The 17,699-nt window shown below is 42.1% G+C and overlaps 1 protein-coding gene across 6 annotated transcripts in view; it reads left to right on the top strand.

Moving 5' to 3' along the window:
* Positions 1-9,476, top strand: part of HS6ST2 (heparan sulfate 6-O-sulfotransferase 2) — a 333,459-nt gene extending 323,983 nt beyond the window's left edge. For all 6 annotated transcript variants that reach the window (XM_016944114.4, XM_054676902.2, XM_016944115.4 and 3 more), the window contains one exon: positions 6,399-9,476. In XM_016944114.4, coding sequence (XP_016799603.1) covers positions 6,399-7,269 — 871 coding nt within the window. In that variant the 3' untranslated portion in view covers positions 7,270-9,476. The remainder of the gene's footprint in view (positions 1-6,398) is intronic.
* Positions 9,477-17,699: the final 8,223 nt, after the last annotated feature.

Raw genomic sequence — 17,699 nt, 5'->3', positions numbered from 1 at the left:
TTGGTTTCTTGCTTGGACAACTCTTTCATTTGTTGCTATTATTTCGACAATTGCTTATCAGTGACAGGAAAAAGTTGGCCTAAACTTGTAGACACAAAGCAGGTTCACTGTGCATTGTTTATAAACTTATATGGGTTTGGTGAGATAGAACACACTCATAAGCAACAAGTTACATGAAGTGGGTTTATTACTTACAGATAGGCAGCAAGGGACAAAAGAAGCCTAGGATCCACTGTGAGATGGTTTCCCAAGACTCAAGAAAGCTGCCTGGGTGAATGAGTCTCGATTAAGCATGCCTCACTTGCACCATAGCTGAGGGACCCCAAAAGGCAGCCTTTCCTGAGTTATATACCTCAGGGGCCATGTGACTCATTTAGCAAAGCTTTGAAGGACATCCTGCTTCCGAGAGAGAGGAACAAAGGCTGGGCTGTCCCAGGCAGTTCCTCCCTATCTCAAGATGTTAGATTCTCCAGGAAGGACTGGAACAAGGCTTTTGCTGTTTCAGGCAGTTCCTCCCTATCTCAGGATGCTGCACTCCCAGCACATTCTACAGTTATTCTTAAGAATGACAAGCAAGAACGAGGGGAGTATTGTGTTGGTCCAAGGCCACCCAGAGAACTGTCCTTCAGTAGAAGGTGGTAAACCTTTAACTGTGTAGTGCCTGTAAAGGCACGATGGGCATACAGAAGCACCAATCAGCCATTCAATTAACCCATGTAACCCAATGGGGAGTCATGGCTCCAATTTAAAAATGTGACACCTTGTCATTTTAATTAGGTGATACATTTGGTCACAAGAAAGTCCTGTCCAATTACTACTAAGTGAAACAGGCGACGTATGATTTTCCTGGGGCTGAACTGGCCTCATTCAGTTAAAATTCAGTCAGTCCATTCAGCAGCACCCTTCAGTTTCATGTCAACCTGAAGAAAGATTTCCAGCAACTATCAGAGACTTGCTCTCACCTGCATCTTGCTCTGTTTTGATCAATGCCTGAATCCAGGCATTGCCAACAGGAACAGGAAAGTATGGTGAAGATATTGGGGGATATAATCAGAATGTAGATGTCTTTTGACAGGCTTAGATTTCCTCCATCAAGAAGAGATTAAACAGGGCCACAAATACACTGCATCAGTTCCTGACAATATAGATTGAGTTCCAGCGTGGCATATATGTGAAAGTATGAAACAATTGAGCTTACTGTGTATCAGTGGTGTGGTGTGGCCGCCAAAATGGTCCATGTGATCTGAGGCCACATTAAGAGAAATGGTGTCAAGAATGAGGAAGGTGATAGGCTGTCCCTTCTTGTTGCTTGTCAGATCGTGCTTAGCAGGCCATGTTCCAATAAAGTGGAATGCACTTGCAGGCAGACAACAGGATAGCGGGGCCTTGAAGCTATATAGAGAATAGTTGAAAACCATTTTTAGCATAAAGAAGAGAAGCCTTGGGGTAAATGCTGTCTTCGAATATCTGAAGCCACACAAGTGGAATTTTAAAAAGGTCCCTAAATAGACCATGATGGTCTGGAAATTACCACTTTGTGCTGACCACTCCGTACCTTATCTTCAGCCCAGGTTGCTCTCTGAGTGCCAGATCTGTTCATTCAACTCTACTCAGATGTCCCGCAGGCACCTCAGTCCTTCCTCCAGAGCTCTAGGAGGCATCCTTAAGTCCTCCTCCTCTTTCTCCCCTGAATCCCTTTTGTCACTTTTACCCGCTAAATATTTCTCTAGTCTGCTCCTCCTTCTCTTTTGCCTTGTCTTCTGCAGTGGCCTCTTAACTAACTTCACGAATTTCATCTTCATATACATAATGATCTTTCTAAAACACAGACCTCATCATGTCATTCCCCTGCTTAAAGCCCTTCAAAGCCTCTCTGTTGCCTGCAGAATTAACTTTGAATGCTTTAATATGGCATCTGTGGCCTTTCACAGCCAGGTCCTGGGCTCCCTCTCCATCTTCAATTCCTGCCACTACTCCTTCATTCCCCGGGGGGTTTTTTGATGCACATTTCTCTTGCACAATAGGCTGGTTTATGCATCTGTGCCTCTGCTCATGCTGATCCTTCTGTCTCATACTCCTTTCCTCTCTCCTTGACTCATTTTTTTTTTTTTTGAGATGGAGTCTCACACTCTGTCACCTAGGCTGGAGTGCAGTGGTGATACCATGGTGCACTGCAGCTTCTACCTCCTAGGCTCAAGTGATCCTCTCGCCTCAGCCTCCCAAGTAGCTGAGACTACAGGTGTGCACCACCACGCCCACTAATTTTTCTATTTTTTGCAGAGACAGGGTTTCACCATGTTGTTCAGGCTGGTCTTGAACTATTGGGTTCAAGTGATCTGCCCACCTTGGCCTCCCAAAGTGCTGGAATTACAGGTGTGAGCCACCATGCCCAGTTGCCTCATCTAATTCTTGTTTTTCAAAATAAAGCTGCAGAAACCCTTGTCTTATCTTTAGGCTAGGTTAGAAATCAGTGTGAGGTGTTTTTTTTTTTTTAATCATACCCTGCACTTGCTCCAAGCATTCATGGCACACAAAATTGAAACACTTTCCCCGGGTTTCCATGTCTTATCCCTGTCTGTATCCCCAGTGCCTGCCATAGTGCCAGGCACACATTAGGTGCCAAGACTAAGCAAGTCTTGACCTGACCTGACCACTGAGGGAAAACTGGCCATGTCTCTGTTTGCCCCCGACCCCAGCTGCATTCCCCAGCGTGCTTCTCTGATATTGCCCTAAAAGCTCTTCCTTGGATATAATGAGCATCCTGGATTCTTTTTCTGACATAACCTCCAAGGTGTTATCTTTACCTGCCTTCCTACTTCCATGCAATTCAGGAGACCCCTGGACACTGGACACCTACCCTTCAGCAGATCTTTCTTTCTTTCTACACGTGGAATATTTCTTTTTTTTTTTTTTTTTTTTTTGAGACGGAGTCTCGCTCAGTCGCCCAGGCTGGAGTGCAGTGGCGCGATCTCGGCTCACTGCAAGCTCCGCCTCCCGGGTTCACGCCATTCTCCTGCCTCAGCCTCCCGAGTAGCTGGGACTACAGGCGCCCGCTACCACGCCCGGCTAATTTTTTGTATTTTTAGTAGAGACGGGGTTTCACCGTGTTAGCCAGGATGGTCTCGATCTCCTGACCTTGTGATCCGCCCGCCTCGGCCTCCCAAAGTGCTGGGATTACAGGCGTGAGCCACCGCGCCCGGCCCACGTGGAATATTTCTAAGCAGCATCAAGTGCTTTCAGTTGAGGCATTCTGGGTCCCCAAGGCTATTTGCCCTGGAAGAAGGGGGCTGTTGACACTCACTGAATCTCTGCAGGTTTTGTCATCTGAGTCTAGGTGGCTGTTATCACCAAGGCAGCAGTGTGTGTATGTGTGTGCCCCTCTAACTTCTCTGCTGCAGTGAAAATCCCTACAGTGTAGACACTGAGGCTGCCTACGTTGGGCTGTCCGTATTTCTTAAGGGCACTAGGTGACCTTCAAGTTGAATGCATACCGGATCCACACACCCACAACATGAGAGACCCTCTCTGAAAGTCTGTCTCTGTGTTGCCTTCTCTCTATCCATGTTGGGGTAGGGGTGGTGCTTATGAAACATTGATTGTGTCATTAACCCTGGTGGTTGGGATGTATTTGCTCTGAAAGGCTAGGAACAATGTTTAGGAAGGAGAGCTGCAGACTTCCACTGTGGTGCACTCTTAATATTTACCAGAAGATGTCACTGTAGGCTTAAACCAATACAAGAAGTTAGGGCAAGAAGACTTCCAGCTAAGCATGAAGGTGACTCCATTTTGGGGGGTTAGAACACCAAGCAGCCCCCATTACAATGCATGCCTGGAAAAGCTGGTTGAAAGGTTAATCCAAATGTGTCACAGATCTTAATAAATTTCTTTTTTTTTCCCAAATAATCAGACTAATTGCCACTAAACTGTTGCCTCAGGGCTAGCATAAAGGCTCAATAAGTATGCACTGAATGGATGAGTACTAAAGCTAGGAGTGGAAGGAGGGAACCCAGGGCTTTAGTAGTCATCTTTGTTGGTAAAGGCTACTGGAGAACAAAAGCTGCTACTCTTTAGCAGTGGCTTCTCATAGAGATGAATTTTAGTGGCACCAACAAGATCAGGTCCTAGGGAAAGTAGTGAGACAAGTGAAAGTGCTCTTGGCCCCTTTTCCATCCTCACTCCCAGATGCTTCTCCTGTGCCCAATGCTTGTTTCTTCCTGAAAAAATATATAAAGTGATTTATTTTAAGAAAAACCTTCCTGTGATTTTTTGCAAGGCACTTAGAAGATTATCCAGAGTTTTTATGTCATGAGGCATGTCCCTAGCTCTCTCCTTCCTCTTCCCCAGGATAGTTCATCAAGTAAGCAGTTAAAGAAGTTACTGAGATTCTGCTTTATGCCAGGGATGAAGGCCAATGTACAAAGCTGGAATGGATGGGATGAGGGCTATATAGAAGAATAGGACAGAGCCCCTGTCCTTGAAAACATAGTTTAAGTGGAAATATAAACAATTAATTGTAATTCAGTATCACAAATTTTTGGGGGGCAGTGGGGTGGAGGGGTAGGGTCTCACTCTATTGCCCAGGCTGAAATGCAGTGGCACAACCACAGCTCACTGCAAACTCCGTCTCCTGGGTTCAAGTGATTCTCGTGCCTCAGCCTCCTGAGTAGCTAGGATTACAGGAGAGCACGACCACACCTGGCTAATTTTTGTATTTTTAACAGATGGGGTTTCACCATGTTGTCCAGGCTGGTCTCAAACTCCTTACCTCAAGCAACCCACCCACCTCAGCCTCCCAAACTGCTGGGATTACAGGCATGAGCCACCGTGCCCAGCCCCAGTATCACAAATATTTTAACAAAGGCTAAGTATAGAAGTGCTATGGCAACACAGAGGAAGAAATGATAACTGGCAACATAGAGTGGGGTACATTTTTTCACAAAAGAGATGGTACTTGAACTGGTATTGAAGGATGAGTAGAATTTTCCAGCCAAAGAGGGAAGATCATGGCAGGCAGAGCAAGCACCATGTACAGGATAGAGGCATAGGAGATAGATTTCAGGATGCCTGAGGTGATGGAAGCCCCAGTTGGGAGAAACGTTTCCTCAATGAACATCAGCCAATATTCAGTTAAGCAGGTGGCTGAGCAGGTTCCCTGTGGCTCCTCATGCATGTGTAGAGAACAACCACTCCCTCAGACGGGAATGAATATTTCAGAAAAGTTGCAAGCCATTCTCCGGGTTTCCTTTAAGAAGCTAAATGCGAATATTCAATGTTTATTGTTGCTTTCTTTCCACAATATGCCCTTCTGTGGCCTCGTCCTTCATCTTCTGTACCTGAGTGGTAACCCATTTCTCATGAAAAGCACAATGACACGGTTCTCTCCTTAAGTATGCCTGATTGTATCATGGACTTGATGTTTCTGGGGCGTGTGCCTACCATGTATGGTGTGAGTGTGTTAACATGTGGTTTAAATGTTTGCTAGTCTGCTATTTGAGCAAAGAACTTTGTTTGAAGCCCTAAAGAGAAGACAGCCATACAGCAAAGCCTCCACACTTGCTGACATCCACGTGCCCTTTTAGTAGATAAGGAAAAGGGACATTTTGAAGCTGCTGATAGAGTTAAGTTTCCTATCCTGGGAATATTATCATAGGAGCAAAGGTAGAAACCAAGCTTGCATACATGCCATTGGCAGCTACCATGTCTGTTTCAGTCAGTGACTAACCACAGTGTTTATTGCTGGAGGCCCTGGGCTACTCTGCCTATCTCTACATTCCACTTCCATAATGTATGAGCCATAATATGACAACAGCCAGAATCAAGAGTATCATATCATACACTCTTTTAATGAGTTTTTTAAAAACAAAAAGATATGCAGATTAGACTGGATATTAGAAAAAATGCTATTGCATATTTAATAAGATTCGAATTTGAACCCACTTGTGAACTCCATTTCACTCCAATAAAGTATGTGCTTCCAATGAGTCTCCATTTCATGATCACTAAATGGTTTAGAGTGGGGGGCATGAAATAAAGTGGTTGCCTAGTTAGCCAATGGTGTCATTGGGAAGATTTTGTCTTTGGTTAGAGAGGGAGAAAAAGAGGGGAAGGGGGAACGAACGGGAGTGAAGCATGACAAGGTCGATGTCTGGAATCTAACCTTTTCATACCTGTTTTAGCTGAAGTATCAGCAAATTGGTTGAAAAAATTAGCTATCTCTAGGCTAGTGAGACTCAGAGAGGGGACTGCAGTACAGTTTACAGGACAAATGCCATCAGATCCCTGTCATTTTTGCTTTGCCTTCCTTTTTGGCCAGTGAACACCACATATGCCATGTATCTCCATGACTCCACTTATTTCGCCCATATCTCTGACTGTTGGTTTTTGTGCTTCATCCATAGGAACTTCCACTACATCACCATCCTCCGAGACCCAGTGTCCCGGTACTTGAGTGAGTGGAGGCATGTCCAGAGAGGGGCAACATGGAAAGCATCCCTGCATGTCTGCGATGGAAGGCCTCCAACCTCCGAAGAGCTGCCCAGCTGCTACACTGGCGATGACTGGTCTGGCTGCCCCCTCAAAGAGTTTATGGACTGTCCCTACAATCTAGCCAACAACCGCCAGGTGCGCATGCTCTCCGACCTGACCCTGGTAGGCTGCTACAACCTCTCTGTCATGCCTGAAAAGCAAAGAAACAAGGTCCTTCTGGAAAGTGCCAAGTCAAATCTGAAGCACATGGCGTTCTTCGGCCTCACTGAGTTTCAGCGGAAGACCCAATATCTGTTTGAGAAAACCTTCAACATGAACTTTATTTCGCCATTTACCCAGTATAATACCACTAGAGCCTCTAGTGTAGAGATCAATGAGGAAATTCAAAAGCGTATTGAGGGACTGAATTTTCTGGATATGGAGTTGTACAGCTATGCCAAAGACCTTTTTTTGCAGAGGTATCAGTTTATGAGGCAGAAAGAGCATCAGGAGGCCAGGCGAAAGCGTCAGGAACAACGCAAATTTCTGAAGGGAAGGCTCCTTCAGACCCATTTCCAGAGCCAGGGTCAGGGCCAGAGCCAGAATCCGAATCAGAATCAGAGTCAGAACCCAAATCCGAATGCCAATCAGAACCTGACTCAGAATCTGATGCAGAATCTGACTCAGAGTTTGAGCCAGAAGGAGAACCTGGAAAGCCCGAAGCAGAACTCAGGCAAGGAGCAGAATGATAACACCAGCAATGGCACCAACGACTACATAGGCAGTGTAGAGAAATGGCGTTAAATGGCTCAAAAAGGCCTGTACATACTTCTCCCAAAGCGCCACTGAAAAGATGGCATAGCTTAAAAGATGAAAGTGTCCAAACACATCCTGCTTCCTTCACTGGGGAAGTTTTAAAAAAAAGTTTAGATGTTGCCTTTACAGTTGCCTTTCAATTCAGTGTTATACTGTGTGTAGGTAAAACAAATCTCAATATGGAATTAAATGGTCTTTTTGGGGTTGGACTAAATATGAAATCCGAAAGCCAAACCAGACTCACCAGAAATTGCTGTTTAGATATTTTAAGAAGTTCTTAAATTAGTTATGGAGACAAAGTGAAAACATAAAATGTGACCATTTAACTTATGGCTAAGAAATGGACTTTAAATTATTCATGATACACTGTTAAAACCCAATCTTGGAATCAAACATTTTTTCCAGGGGTGAGAATAAGTATAAACATAAAGCAACTAAAATGAAACATAAAACCTTTTATTTTCTTCTGATTTTAACAAGGAATCTATTTAAATAGAATAACAACTGATGGTGAATCTTACCGAGCTGTAGAAAATAAAAAATTCCTCTCCAAACATGGGTAGTTTTATGTCAAAATATTGGCTTTTCAAGAACAGGACTCATATCTTGATATTTAAGAGATGTTTAAAATTTTAAACTTTTTCTACCTTCTACTGTTCAAAGGTTTTACACAGGGTGTATCTCACATTAAACAAAACACCTTTTTTTCAAAATGAAATACCAATGTAAAGATCTAATTTCCAGGCGCTTTCAGGGCACTGTAATTTCAACAATACTGGAATCATTTTGGCGCTGCTTCTCATTCATTTTAAGCCTTCTCTGAATTGTGCTCATTCCAAATTAACCCATGTATAGAATCTTTCTTCATCATCTAAATGGTGTGTTGCTGAAGTTATTGTGGTATATAATCCTGGATTAAAGTCAGGACTTTCTTTCTATAGAATTATTTTATCAATATTTGTGTAGTGAGGTCCTAATCAAGAAACTTGAACAGGATAATGTGTCTAAAAATATTGCTGAAGTTATTCTTGATCAGATAGAATTTAACCTAAAATGTGAACTCTTACTTACTTTTTGTACATCTCTATTGTAATGTTTCCAGTTGGGCCAACTATTTCTAGCCCTTTAGTTCTTTTTCGTGTTGACAGATTTGTAGACAATTACAAAAGCCAAAAAAGGATAAAATAAGTATTAGGAAGGCTAGCCAGTTATTCAATAGCACCTTGATAATGTGGGCAAACCCTTCTACAAAGTTTTTGTTTTGAAAAGAGCAAAAGTAAAAAGTGTTCTGTAGTGAGGTTACATATCAGGAACATATGAGTTGAGCAGAGTAATTTGGTAGTGTAAGTCAATGCAAAAATACTTCTATGGTATCTATTACAAGCTGACCAAGATAAAAAGAAGTATGTAACCCACTGTGCTGTCAAGCATCATGATTCTGGGCAGTTTTCATTTTACTATGGATTTTGCTATACTTATGCAAGGACTTACACTAACCTCCTGGCTGTAAATCAAACAAGGTGACTGAAAGTGGCATTTATGTTTTCACAAGGGACATGCTTAGAAGTGTGACCATAAAGTCACATCTTGTACAATCTGCTCTTGTGTTTCATCTGTAGTAATATAGCCACAAACTGGACAAGAAGCTGGGTATTTGGGTTTAAAATAGATTTTCTTGACTCTGAGCTTGTATCAGTATTTCTAGCTTTTGTTTTGTCTGACAGTATTGCAGTCCTGAAAATCCTGAGAGCTAAAAAACTGAAAGGAATTTTTCCACACCTTGAAGTCACAGTGTTTTAGAGTAAAACTATTTTGTGTACAATTGTGTTTTTAAAATAGTTAGTAGATCACTATGGTATTTCAATTTTCTTTAGTTTTAATTGAAAATGTTTGCTTTTAAAACTGATAGGTATTGTTGGAAAGCAGGATGAAGCCTGAGCCAGTGGAAAAGCTTGTTACAGAAAAAACATTTTGTGTTATTGCTGTGGTGTGCATGATTTGCAAAGATTAAGTGCATTTTCTCCATCTATACTGATTATTGTATATAGAGGATGTTATAAATATACATTTTTGCCATTATGTAAATCCCATGATTTCAACTGTAAACATCTGTCCATTGGTGTAGCTTTACAAACCATTCACTGATTTTGTGTAATTTAACAATAGATATGAAATAAAGTTTAAATTACAGGCTCTGAGTAATCTCATAATTTCAAGATTTGCAGCCGCTAGACATTGTGATCTCACAAACCAGAACAGAATTTTTTTCAACAAGACATTTCCTTTTATCCTCTTGGCAGCCAGGTATGAAAATTAGATGGCCCATTCTAATCCCTCACACTAAAATGGCCTTAATTTGGGGTGATTCCTTCTGGGAGTCCATGTTTTTTGTACAAGCGTGTCCAACCCACAATGGTGCTCTTCATTCTCCCTTCTATCCACAGGGTAGAGTTTAAATGCAAGCATTAATGTATTGGTTTTTAAAGTCCCAAACACAAAATGTGCACATTTTTTCAAACAAACTCTCATAGTTAGCACTATGGGGGAGTGGGGTATGATTTGTCCTTGCGCTTTTCCAAAGAGACTTTAAATGTCAGTCCCAAGGGGTTAGAGGAAGAAAGCTACAAATTTGGTTGGAGATGTAGTTAAGTAGCCTTAGCTTGTAAACTATTCATATGTATTGTATAAGTCCATTTTCATACTGCTATAAAGAACTGCCTGAGACTGGGTAATTTATAAAGGAAAGAGGTTTAATTGACTCACAGTTCTGCATGGTTGAGGAGGCCTCAGGAAACTCACAATCATGGCAGAAAGTGAAGGAAAAGCAAGGCATCTTCTTCACAAGGTGGCAGGAAGGAGAAGTGCTGAGTGAAGGGGGAAGAGCCCCTTATAAAACCATCAGATCTCGTGAGAACTCACTATCACAAGAACAGCAAAGGGGAAACCACCCTCATGATTCAATCACCTCCACCTGGTCTCTCCCTTGACACATGGGGATTATGGGGATTACAATTCAAGATGAGATTTGGGTGGGGACAAAAAGTCTAACCATATCAGCTTACGTGGTTTTGCCTGTCAACTGCTTCTTGATCAATATTTGGGCTGCCAAAGGGCCTGACTGTATAAAGATCCTACACCCCCTTGGGAGGATCTGTGAACAGGAACATAAAATCCAAGAACTTGAAATATTTCAGAAATAAAGTTTGGTTCCCTTTTCCCCTGAGGAGGGTAGGTACTCATGGAGAGCAGGGTGCTCTAACTGTAGTGGAGAAAAGATAGGAAATCTGCTAAGGAAATGAGCTATTGAGGCAGCCCAGGGAGGAGCTAAAATGAAGAAACAACGAATTGGCTCAGTTCCTCAGGACTTAATTAGGATTCTCAATAGGGGTGATAACCAAGTACAACCAGAACTACCTTTGGGTGATGGGTCTAATAAAGCTGTCACAATGGGAAGGATAGTTTCCTTCCATGGGTGGAGTACGGGGGGTAAAAAGAAGCACAAAACTTGCATGCTGGGTCTGAGTCACAGAAGAGAACCACAGAATATTCCAGGTTGGCGATGTGCAACCCACAGCTTTCTTGCATTCATTGACCTGAAGACACTGCTTTTGACACTGAAAGTTGGGAAAGGGGAGACAGCATATTCCTTTTGCACAAATGGCCATCAGAGGTGGACTGGAAGTTTCTTCTCTCCTGTCTTCTCTAGAGATTGAACCAAGCAAAGAAAGAAAAGCCGAGTACTTTGTAGAAAGTTCTAGCAAAAACACAGAGTATGCTGACTCTGAACGTAACCCTCTGGGACTGTGGAATAAGGCAACTCAAATCTCTCACTTGGCAAGAATGAGGCCGCCTGACAGTTTTAACTGTCCAAGGAATTTGATGAACACCTCACAATTTCCAAGGTACATCCCTCAGACCTTCACAAATGGGCAAAGCCCTCAGAACTTCAGGAGAAAACTATCCTGAAAACAAAGCAAATGAGCTGTTTCTCAGTGCAAATGGCACTGTTCTGAGCAGCTAGAGCAGGGTCCAAAAACTACTGTCCTGGGGCCAAATGCAGCCCTCTGCCTGCTTTTGTAAATGTAGTATTATTGGAACACAGCACGCCCATTTCTTTGCATATTTTCCCTGGCTGCTCTCATGCAACAGTGGCAGGAGTGGTTGCAACAGAGATCTTAGGGCCCCAAAAGCCTAAAATACTTATTTTCTTGCCCCCCAAAGAAAAAGTTGGTCAGCCCTGGAACTAGAGAGCAGATCAAAATTTCCTAAGTATTGAAAACTTGGCGGAGTTTATAATGACCCCAGAGTCTGAGAGAATAAAAGGATGTGATTCAAACAACATACTTTCCAATACCATATCACCACAAACAACATTTACTGAGTACCTACTATGTGAGAGTCACTGCTTTTAGGCCTGAAAGCACGGGAGAACCTGGTCTTTTCTCTCAGGATTGCAGAAATCCCAGCCACATGCTGTGTCAGTAATTATAGGTGAGAGCTTAATTAGTTCTTCATTAGTCTTACATAGCTGATGCCTGCCAGTTCCTTGGAGTGTGTGCGTGTGTGTATGTGTTTTATCACATGCTTTTAAAAATTAAAACAATATATAAGTATGTAAAGTAAAAAGTGAAATTACCTATACAACTCCCACTTCCCCAAAATAACTACTGTGATTATGATTTCCTCCAGACCTCCTTGTCCTAGCCACATTCAAATCTGCTATCTCTCTCCCTCCCCCTTCCCTCCTGCTCTTCCTCCAACCCAACCACACACACAAACACATATATTTATTTAAAAGGATAAAACCATATTGTTCTCATTGTTACCTGATTTCTTTTTTTTATGAAAAAGTTCAGCAGTGTATCATGGATTCCCTTCCAAAACAGGAATATAGTGGATGGTTTATCCCAACAAAATTGATTACTGCTGATGTTATAGGTTGAGAGTATAGACTCTATATGCATGCTGCCTGGGTTTGAATCCCAGCTCCACCATTTACCAGCTCTGTGACCTTGAGAAAGTCTCTAATCTCTCCATGCCTCAGTTTCTTCACCTATAAATGGAGAAAATAAAAGCTGTAACTTCAGAGAGTTGTTGTGAGGATTAAATGAGTTAGTATCTGTAAAGCACTTAACACTGTGCCTGATATAGAATAAACTTTACTTTTCATTTTTATTTTTTTAGAGACAGACTCTCACTCTGTCACTGAGGTCAGAGTGCAGTGGTGTGATCATAGTTCATAGCAGCCTCAACCTCTTGAGCTCAACTGATCCTTCAGCCTCAGCCTCTCGAGTAGCTGGGACTACAGGTGCACGCTACCACTGCCAGCTAATTTTTTACAATTTTAGTAGAGATAAGGTCTCATTATGTTGCCCAGGCTGATCTGGAACTCCTGAGCTCAGTCCTCCCACCATGGCCTCCCAAAGTTCTGAGATTACAGACATGATAAAATAAACTTTATATGTGTTTGATAGTATTATAATTATCATTATTACTGTTATTAGCATAAGGACTAGATGTCTGCTGAATTCCTATATCTTCAGTAGCTAAAGACTGACTCTGAGATCAAGAATTAAAAATATTTGCAAGAAAAAGAGTATATTTCCTGTTGTGACTAATTTAAGGAAACCTTTCTAAAAAATAAAACAAATGTGTTTCAAATGTAACATAATCAAATGTATAAAGACTTATCTTAAAGTTTACTTCTGAGCTTCGAATGCAGCCAGTGACAGAAACATTCTGAAAGATGTAACCCACAAAATGCCAAGTGAGTCACAGATTCTCTCTCCAGCAATGAAAAGGCATTATCTGGTGTCTCTGGCTGACTGGGGACCTACTTTATCACACTTAGCCAAGGATGACTCACTTCCAGCCCCGCCCGTTTCCCACTCATCTCTCCACCCAATATTGCTGGAGTATGGGCTTGTCTGCCTGATGAGATCTGCGAGGACCCCAAAGGTCTAACTGCTTCCCTTATGGGCCTAGCTTGGTGCCTGGAATGCCTACACTCCAAGGTTCTCTTCTGTGGGTGAAAGGAGCATGTCCAGAAGACCCTATTAAGATGCATTTATGCCACCTAGGAGGGAGGAGAGAGAGTAACCCATTAAAAGTTAGCATATATTAGTTTTCAAATTAGCAGTCACAGAGGGCCCTCAGGGAATGGGACACACAGGGCTTGTAAATTCAGCTAGCTCACTTTACTTAAACAAACAAACAAACAAAAAAAACAAGAAGAAAAATGAACTTCTGCATTTATCCAATTTGAATTTTTAAATTTTAGTCCTATTGCCTTAAGGACAGAATAAGTTTCAATAATCTTCATCAAATCTCATTAAGTTGTACAAATTCTATTTTCATTATGCCTGGTTCAATCTTGTGACTTCACTAATATTAGTAAGATTTAATGATGCCTAACTGGGCCTAAGAAAAGTTTAACAGTTTTTGTGACTTAAAAATGCTCTACTGGATTTCATGTGACTTATAAGGACCTGAGAAGAACAGTCAAGTCTTAAAAGAGAGTGCTACACCATAGCTTGATAGGACCTAACCAGCCAACTAGAGCCAATCTTAATCAGCCTTTTCATGGATTCATCCAAAACACAAGATTGTTTTTTTTTTCCTCAGTCCTGAAGGAGGTCTTCTGTCCCTGAAACTACCTAGAGTAGGATTACATGTTCATCAAGGCCCTTGAGACCATATGGCAAAGACATTATGAATTCGGTCAAAAAGATGGATTCTGGCTTCACAAGGCTGAACACATAGGAAGAAAGTTGAAATAAGGAGCCTGAACACTGATTAGTTAAGATGAATAGCATTTATCAAGGATGAGCTTGAAGGCTGGGCACTGTGGCTCATGCCTGTAATCCCTGTAATTCCAATACTTTGGGAGGCTGAGTGGGGAGGATCACTTGAACCCAGGAGTTCGAGACCAGCCCAGGTAACATGGCGAAACCTCTCTCTACAATATAGATAAAAATTAGCTGGGCATGGTATTGTGTGCCTGTAGTCTCAGCTACTCAGGAGGCTGAGTCAGGAGGATTATGTAAGCCTGGGAGGTCAAGGTTGCAGTGAGCTGTGATTGTGCCACTGCACTCCAGCCTGGGTGACAAAGAGAGACCGAGACCCTGTCTCAAAAAAAAAAAAAAATGGCTTGACCTAAGGAGCACTAACAAGCATCAGTAAGTTGTCCAGTTTCCCATCCCTTCCCAGTGTCCACATGCTTTCTCCAAACTCCCAGGACCTTGGCATATTCCCAGCACTCCCACTCTAAGGCAGGTTTGTATGTAGCCCACCTGGATGGTCCCAATGTCTTCTTAACTATCCTTCTGTCTTCAGCCTCTTTCTTGATCACCGGGCTCATCTTCCTAAAACTTTCTCAGAACAGAAGCTATGAGCCTGTGGCTTCAGAATCCTCCCTGATGTGGTTCAGAAATGCAGATTCTCTAGGCCGCACTGCAGATGTTTTGAATCAGAATCTCCCACCTCAGCCTCCCAAGTAGCTGGGACCACAGGGGCAAGCCACCACACCTGGATAATTTTATTTTGTGTTGAGACAGGGTCTTACTATGTTGGCCAGGCTGGTCTCGAAATCCCGGGCTCAAGTGATCCTCCCACCTTGGCTTCCCAACGTGCTGGGATTACAGGCATGAGCTGTCAACCCTGGCCTGGAAGCATTTATTTACCTAGCTCTAGCTTGCTGATCTAGCGTCCAGCTTCTGGTAACTTGATTTCTGTCTTGTAGCCCATTCATTTGACAAACCTGTGTTGAGCACTTTACTGTGAGTTAGGGCCAGTGAAACAGGAAGCCAGGAGGGAGGTCAGAGAATACTTATTAAGGAAGTGATTCCCAGCTGTATCCCTTTCCTGGGGCCAAGAGCCCTGCTCTAACCCCCCCTCCCTCCATGAATGAAACAACCTGGTGTTGAATCTCCAGCTGTCTCCTGCCTTCTTGAATCTTGAATCTGCCTTCTTGAATGTCCAGTTGTCTCCTGCTCCAGAAGCTCTGTGGAGGATGGTTTTGACAGTTTAACTTGAAGCTACTTAGTTGGTCCTATTCTTGGATGGAAATTTCTGAACTTCAGGCACTGAAACAGTTATTACAGCCCCACACCACTAAGGGAAGACAGTTCTTATTCAGCCAGGAGACTTCAATGCCAATATATGCCCATCCTGACCAGGTGTGAAGAGTCTGACTCTTGATGCTAATTATAATGATGATGATCTATACCATTTATTAAGTGCATACTGTATGCCAGGTGCTCTTCTTGGCCCTTCATATAACAGCAGCAGTGGCAGTTAATATTTGTGGAAATTACATTATAGTTCAGACAGTGTACTAAGCCTTTTTATGCATCACCTCATTTTGTTTTTTGTTTGTTTGTTTGTTTTTTTTTTTTTTTTGGAGAGACGAGGGTCTCACCATGTTGCCCAGGCTGGTCTCAAACTCCTGAGCTCAAGCAATCCTCCTGCCTTAGCCTCCCAAAGTGCTAGGATTACAGGCATGAGCCACTGTGCCTGGTCTGCATCACCTCACTTAATCTTCACAACAACGCAGTGAGGCAGGAAAAATTCTTTCCCACATTTTACAGAGGAATATGCTGAGACTCAGGAGAGCTTCATTAACTTGCCTAATACTTTAGAATCAAGCCTAGTTCTAAATCCAGAGTGCAGTATCTTCACCTTATTCATGATTTAAAACATTTTATTATGGAAAGATTCTATCTGCAAAACTAGGGAGAACAGCATCATGAACCTCCTTTCCCAATCACTCAACTTCAGTAATTATCAACTCAGCCAATCTAATTTAATCTGTGTCCTCACTAATTTCCCTACAATCTGTAATATATTAAAGCAACTCCCGGACATCATCTGTATATATTTTGTTATGTATGTATCTCTGAAAGAAGCTTTATTTCATTTTTCTAAAAACACTTGCAAGTAAACTTTATTATCTCCCCATTATACAGAAAAGTAAATCGAGGTTCAGGGAGGAGTGTCTCAAGCCACATAACTAGCAAGCAGCAGGTCTGAGTGTCACACCCAGGTTTGTCTACCTCCAAAGCCTTTGCTTTGCTGGTGTTTTCTTTGCTAAAACTGGAGCTTTCTTCTATAGCAAAAACTTCTTCCAGGACAGCACTGGGGAATGGAGGGCCTTGAGCTCCTGATACTGCCAAGCTAGGAAACCATTCCTGGCTTCATTAATAATTAACAGTGGGTTCTTTTCCAATGAGGAATATTCACAAAGCAACTGCCTTCTTTCAGGTTCTTTGGACATTGGTTCTTTCCCTGCTCAGTACTTGGCCCTGGACCTGAAGATAGCCAGTTCACATTTTTTGGGAGGGAATTGCCTGGTACCTTATCCTTGGAGAGGCAGCTTGGGAGCCCCTGGTCCTTGAACACAGTGTTACTACACCCACAAATATTCTTCAAGTGTTCGTAAATGAAAGCGGACAAGCTTGGCCCTTGGTGTCAGGGTTTTTTACCAATAATTCTGTGTTTTGCTTTCCACAGGCCTAATTCCTGGTCCAACTGGAGGGCATTAGATAATATTTTTAATGTTCAACAAAATAGTTTGGTCTCTCTGGTCTGAATTGGGCCCTCTGTGCTTTATATATTGCATTTCTTATTAAAAACCATCACTATACACAGTCTCTACACTGTACTTTTGTAAATCGAAGAGAGAATGTGATCTCCACACTTCGTGGGTGGGATACATCTGAAGCAGCAAAATTTCTTTTGAAATCATCAAAAAGCATTTTTAAAGCTTCTTTCAACTCCGACACCATCATACAAACCCATGTCAAGTTTCCACCCCTCTTTTTCCATTTTACCTTGAGGTCCAGAGAGAACAATTGACTCGCCTAAGGTCACACAGGGAATTAGTGGCAGAGCTGAGACTAAATCTCAGGTTTCTCTGTGGCTAGTGTTCACAGCACTACACTAATGTTTTAACAAAATATTTTTTAAAGGATTTCTATCTTACTTTTCTTTTGCACACTCTGTTCCATTTCCTAATGGAATGGATTTCTATTACAATAGTATAGTGGTCAAGAACACAGTCTCTGGAGCCAAATTTTGGGGGTCCATAGTCCTGGCTCCACCACATATTAGCTGTGTAACCTGAGGTAAGTCACATCATCTTTCTGAGCCTTACTTTCCTCATTTCTAAAGTTGAATTTATAACAGTATTCACCCCATAGATTTGTGGGAATGATTAAATGAATTAAAGCATGCACCGTATTTTAGAGCAGAGTTCTGTTGCGTGGCAATTTAATTGGATCAATAGTGGCAAACATTTCCAGCACTAAAGCAATTGATTATTGTTTTTGACTAACATGATTTATTCATTCAGTACATTTTTATGGAACACCTACACTGTTTTTCTCAGTAGGGTTTTACATTATTTTCCCCATTCATTG

This window comes from Pan troglodytes, chromosome X (assembly GCF_028858775.2).
Source record: "Pan troglodytes isolate AG18354 chromosome X, NHGRI_mPanTro3-v2.0_pri, whole genome shotgun sequence".
NCBI classification, from domain to species: Eukaryota; Metazoa; Chordata; class Mammalia; order Primates; family Hominidae; genus Pan; species Pan troglodytes.
The sequence above is the reverse complement of the archived record's forward strand: the minus strand, read 5'-3'. Positions and strand labels throughout refer to the sequence as shown.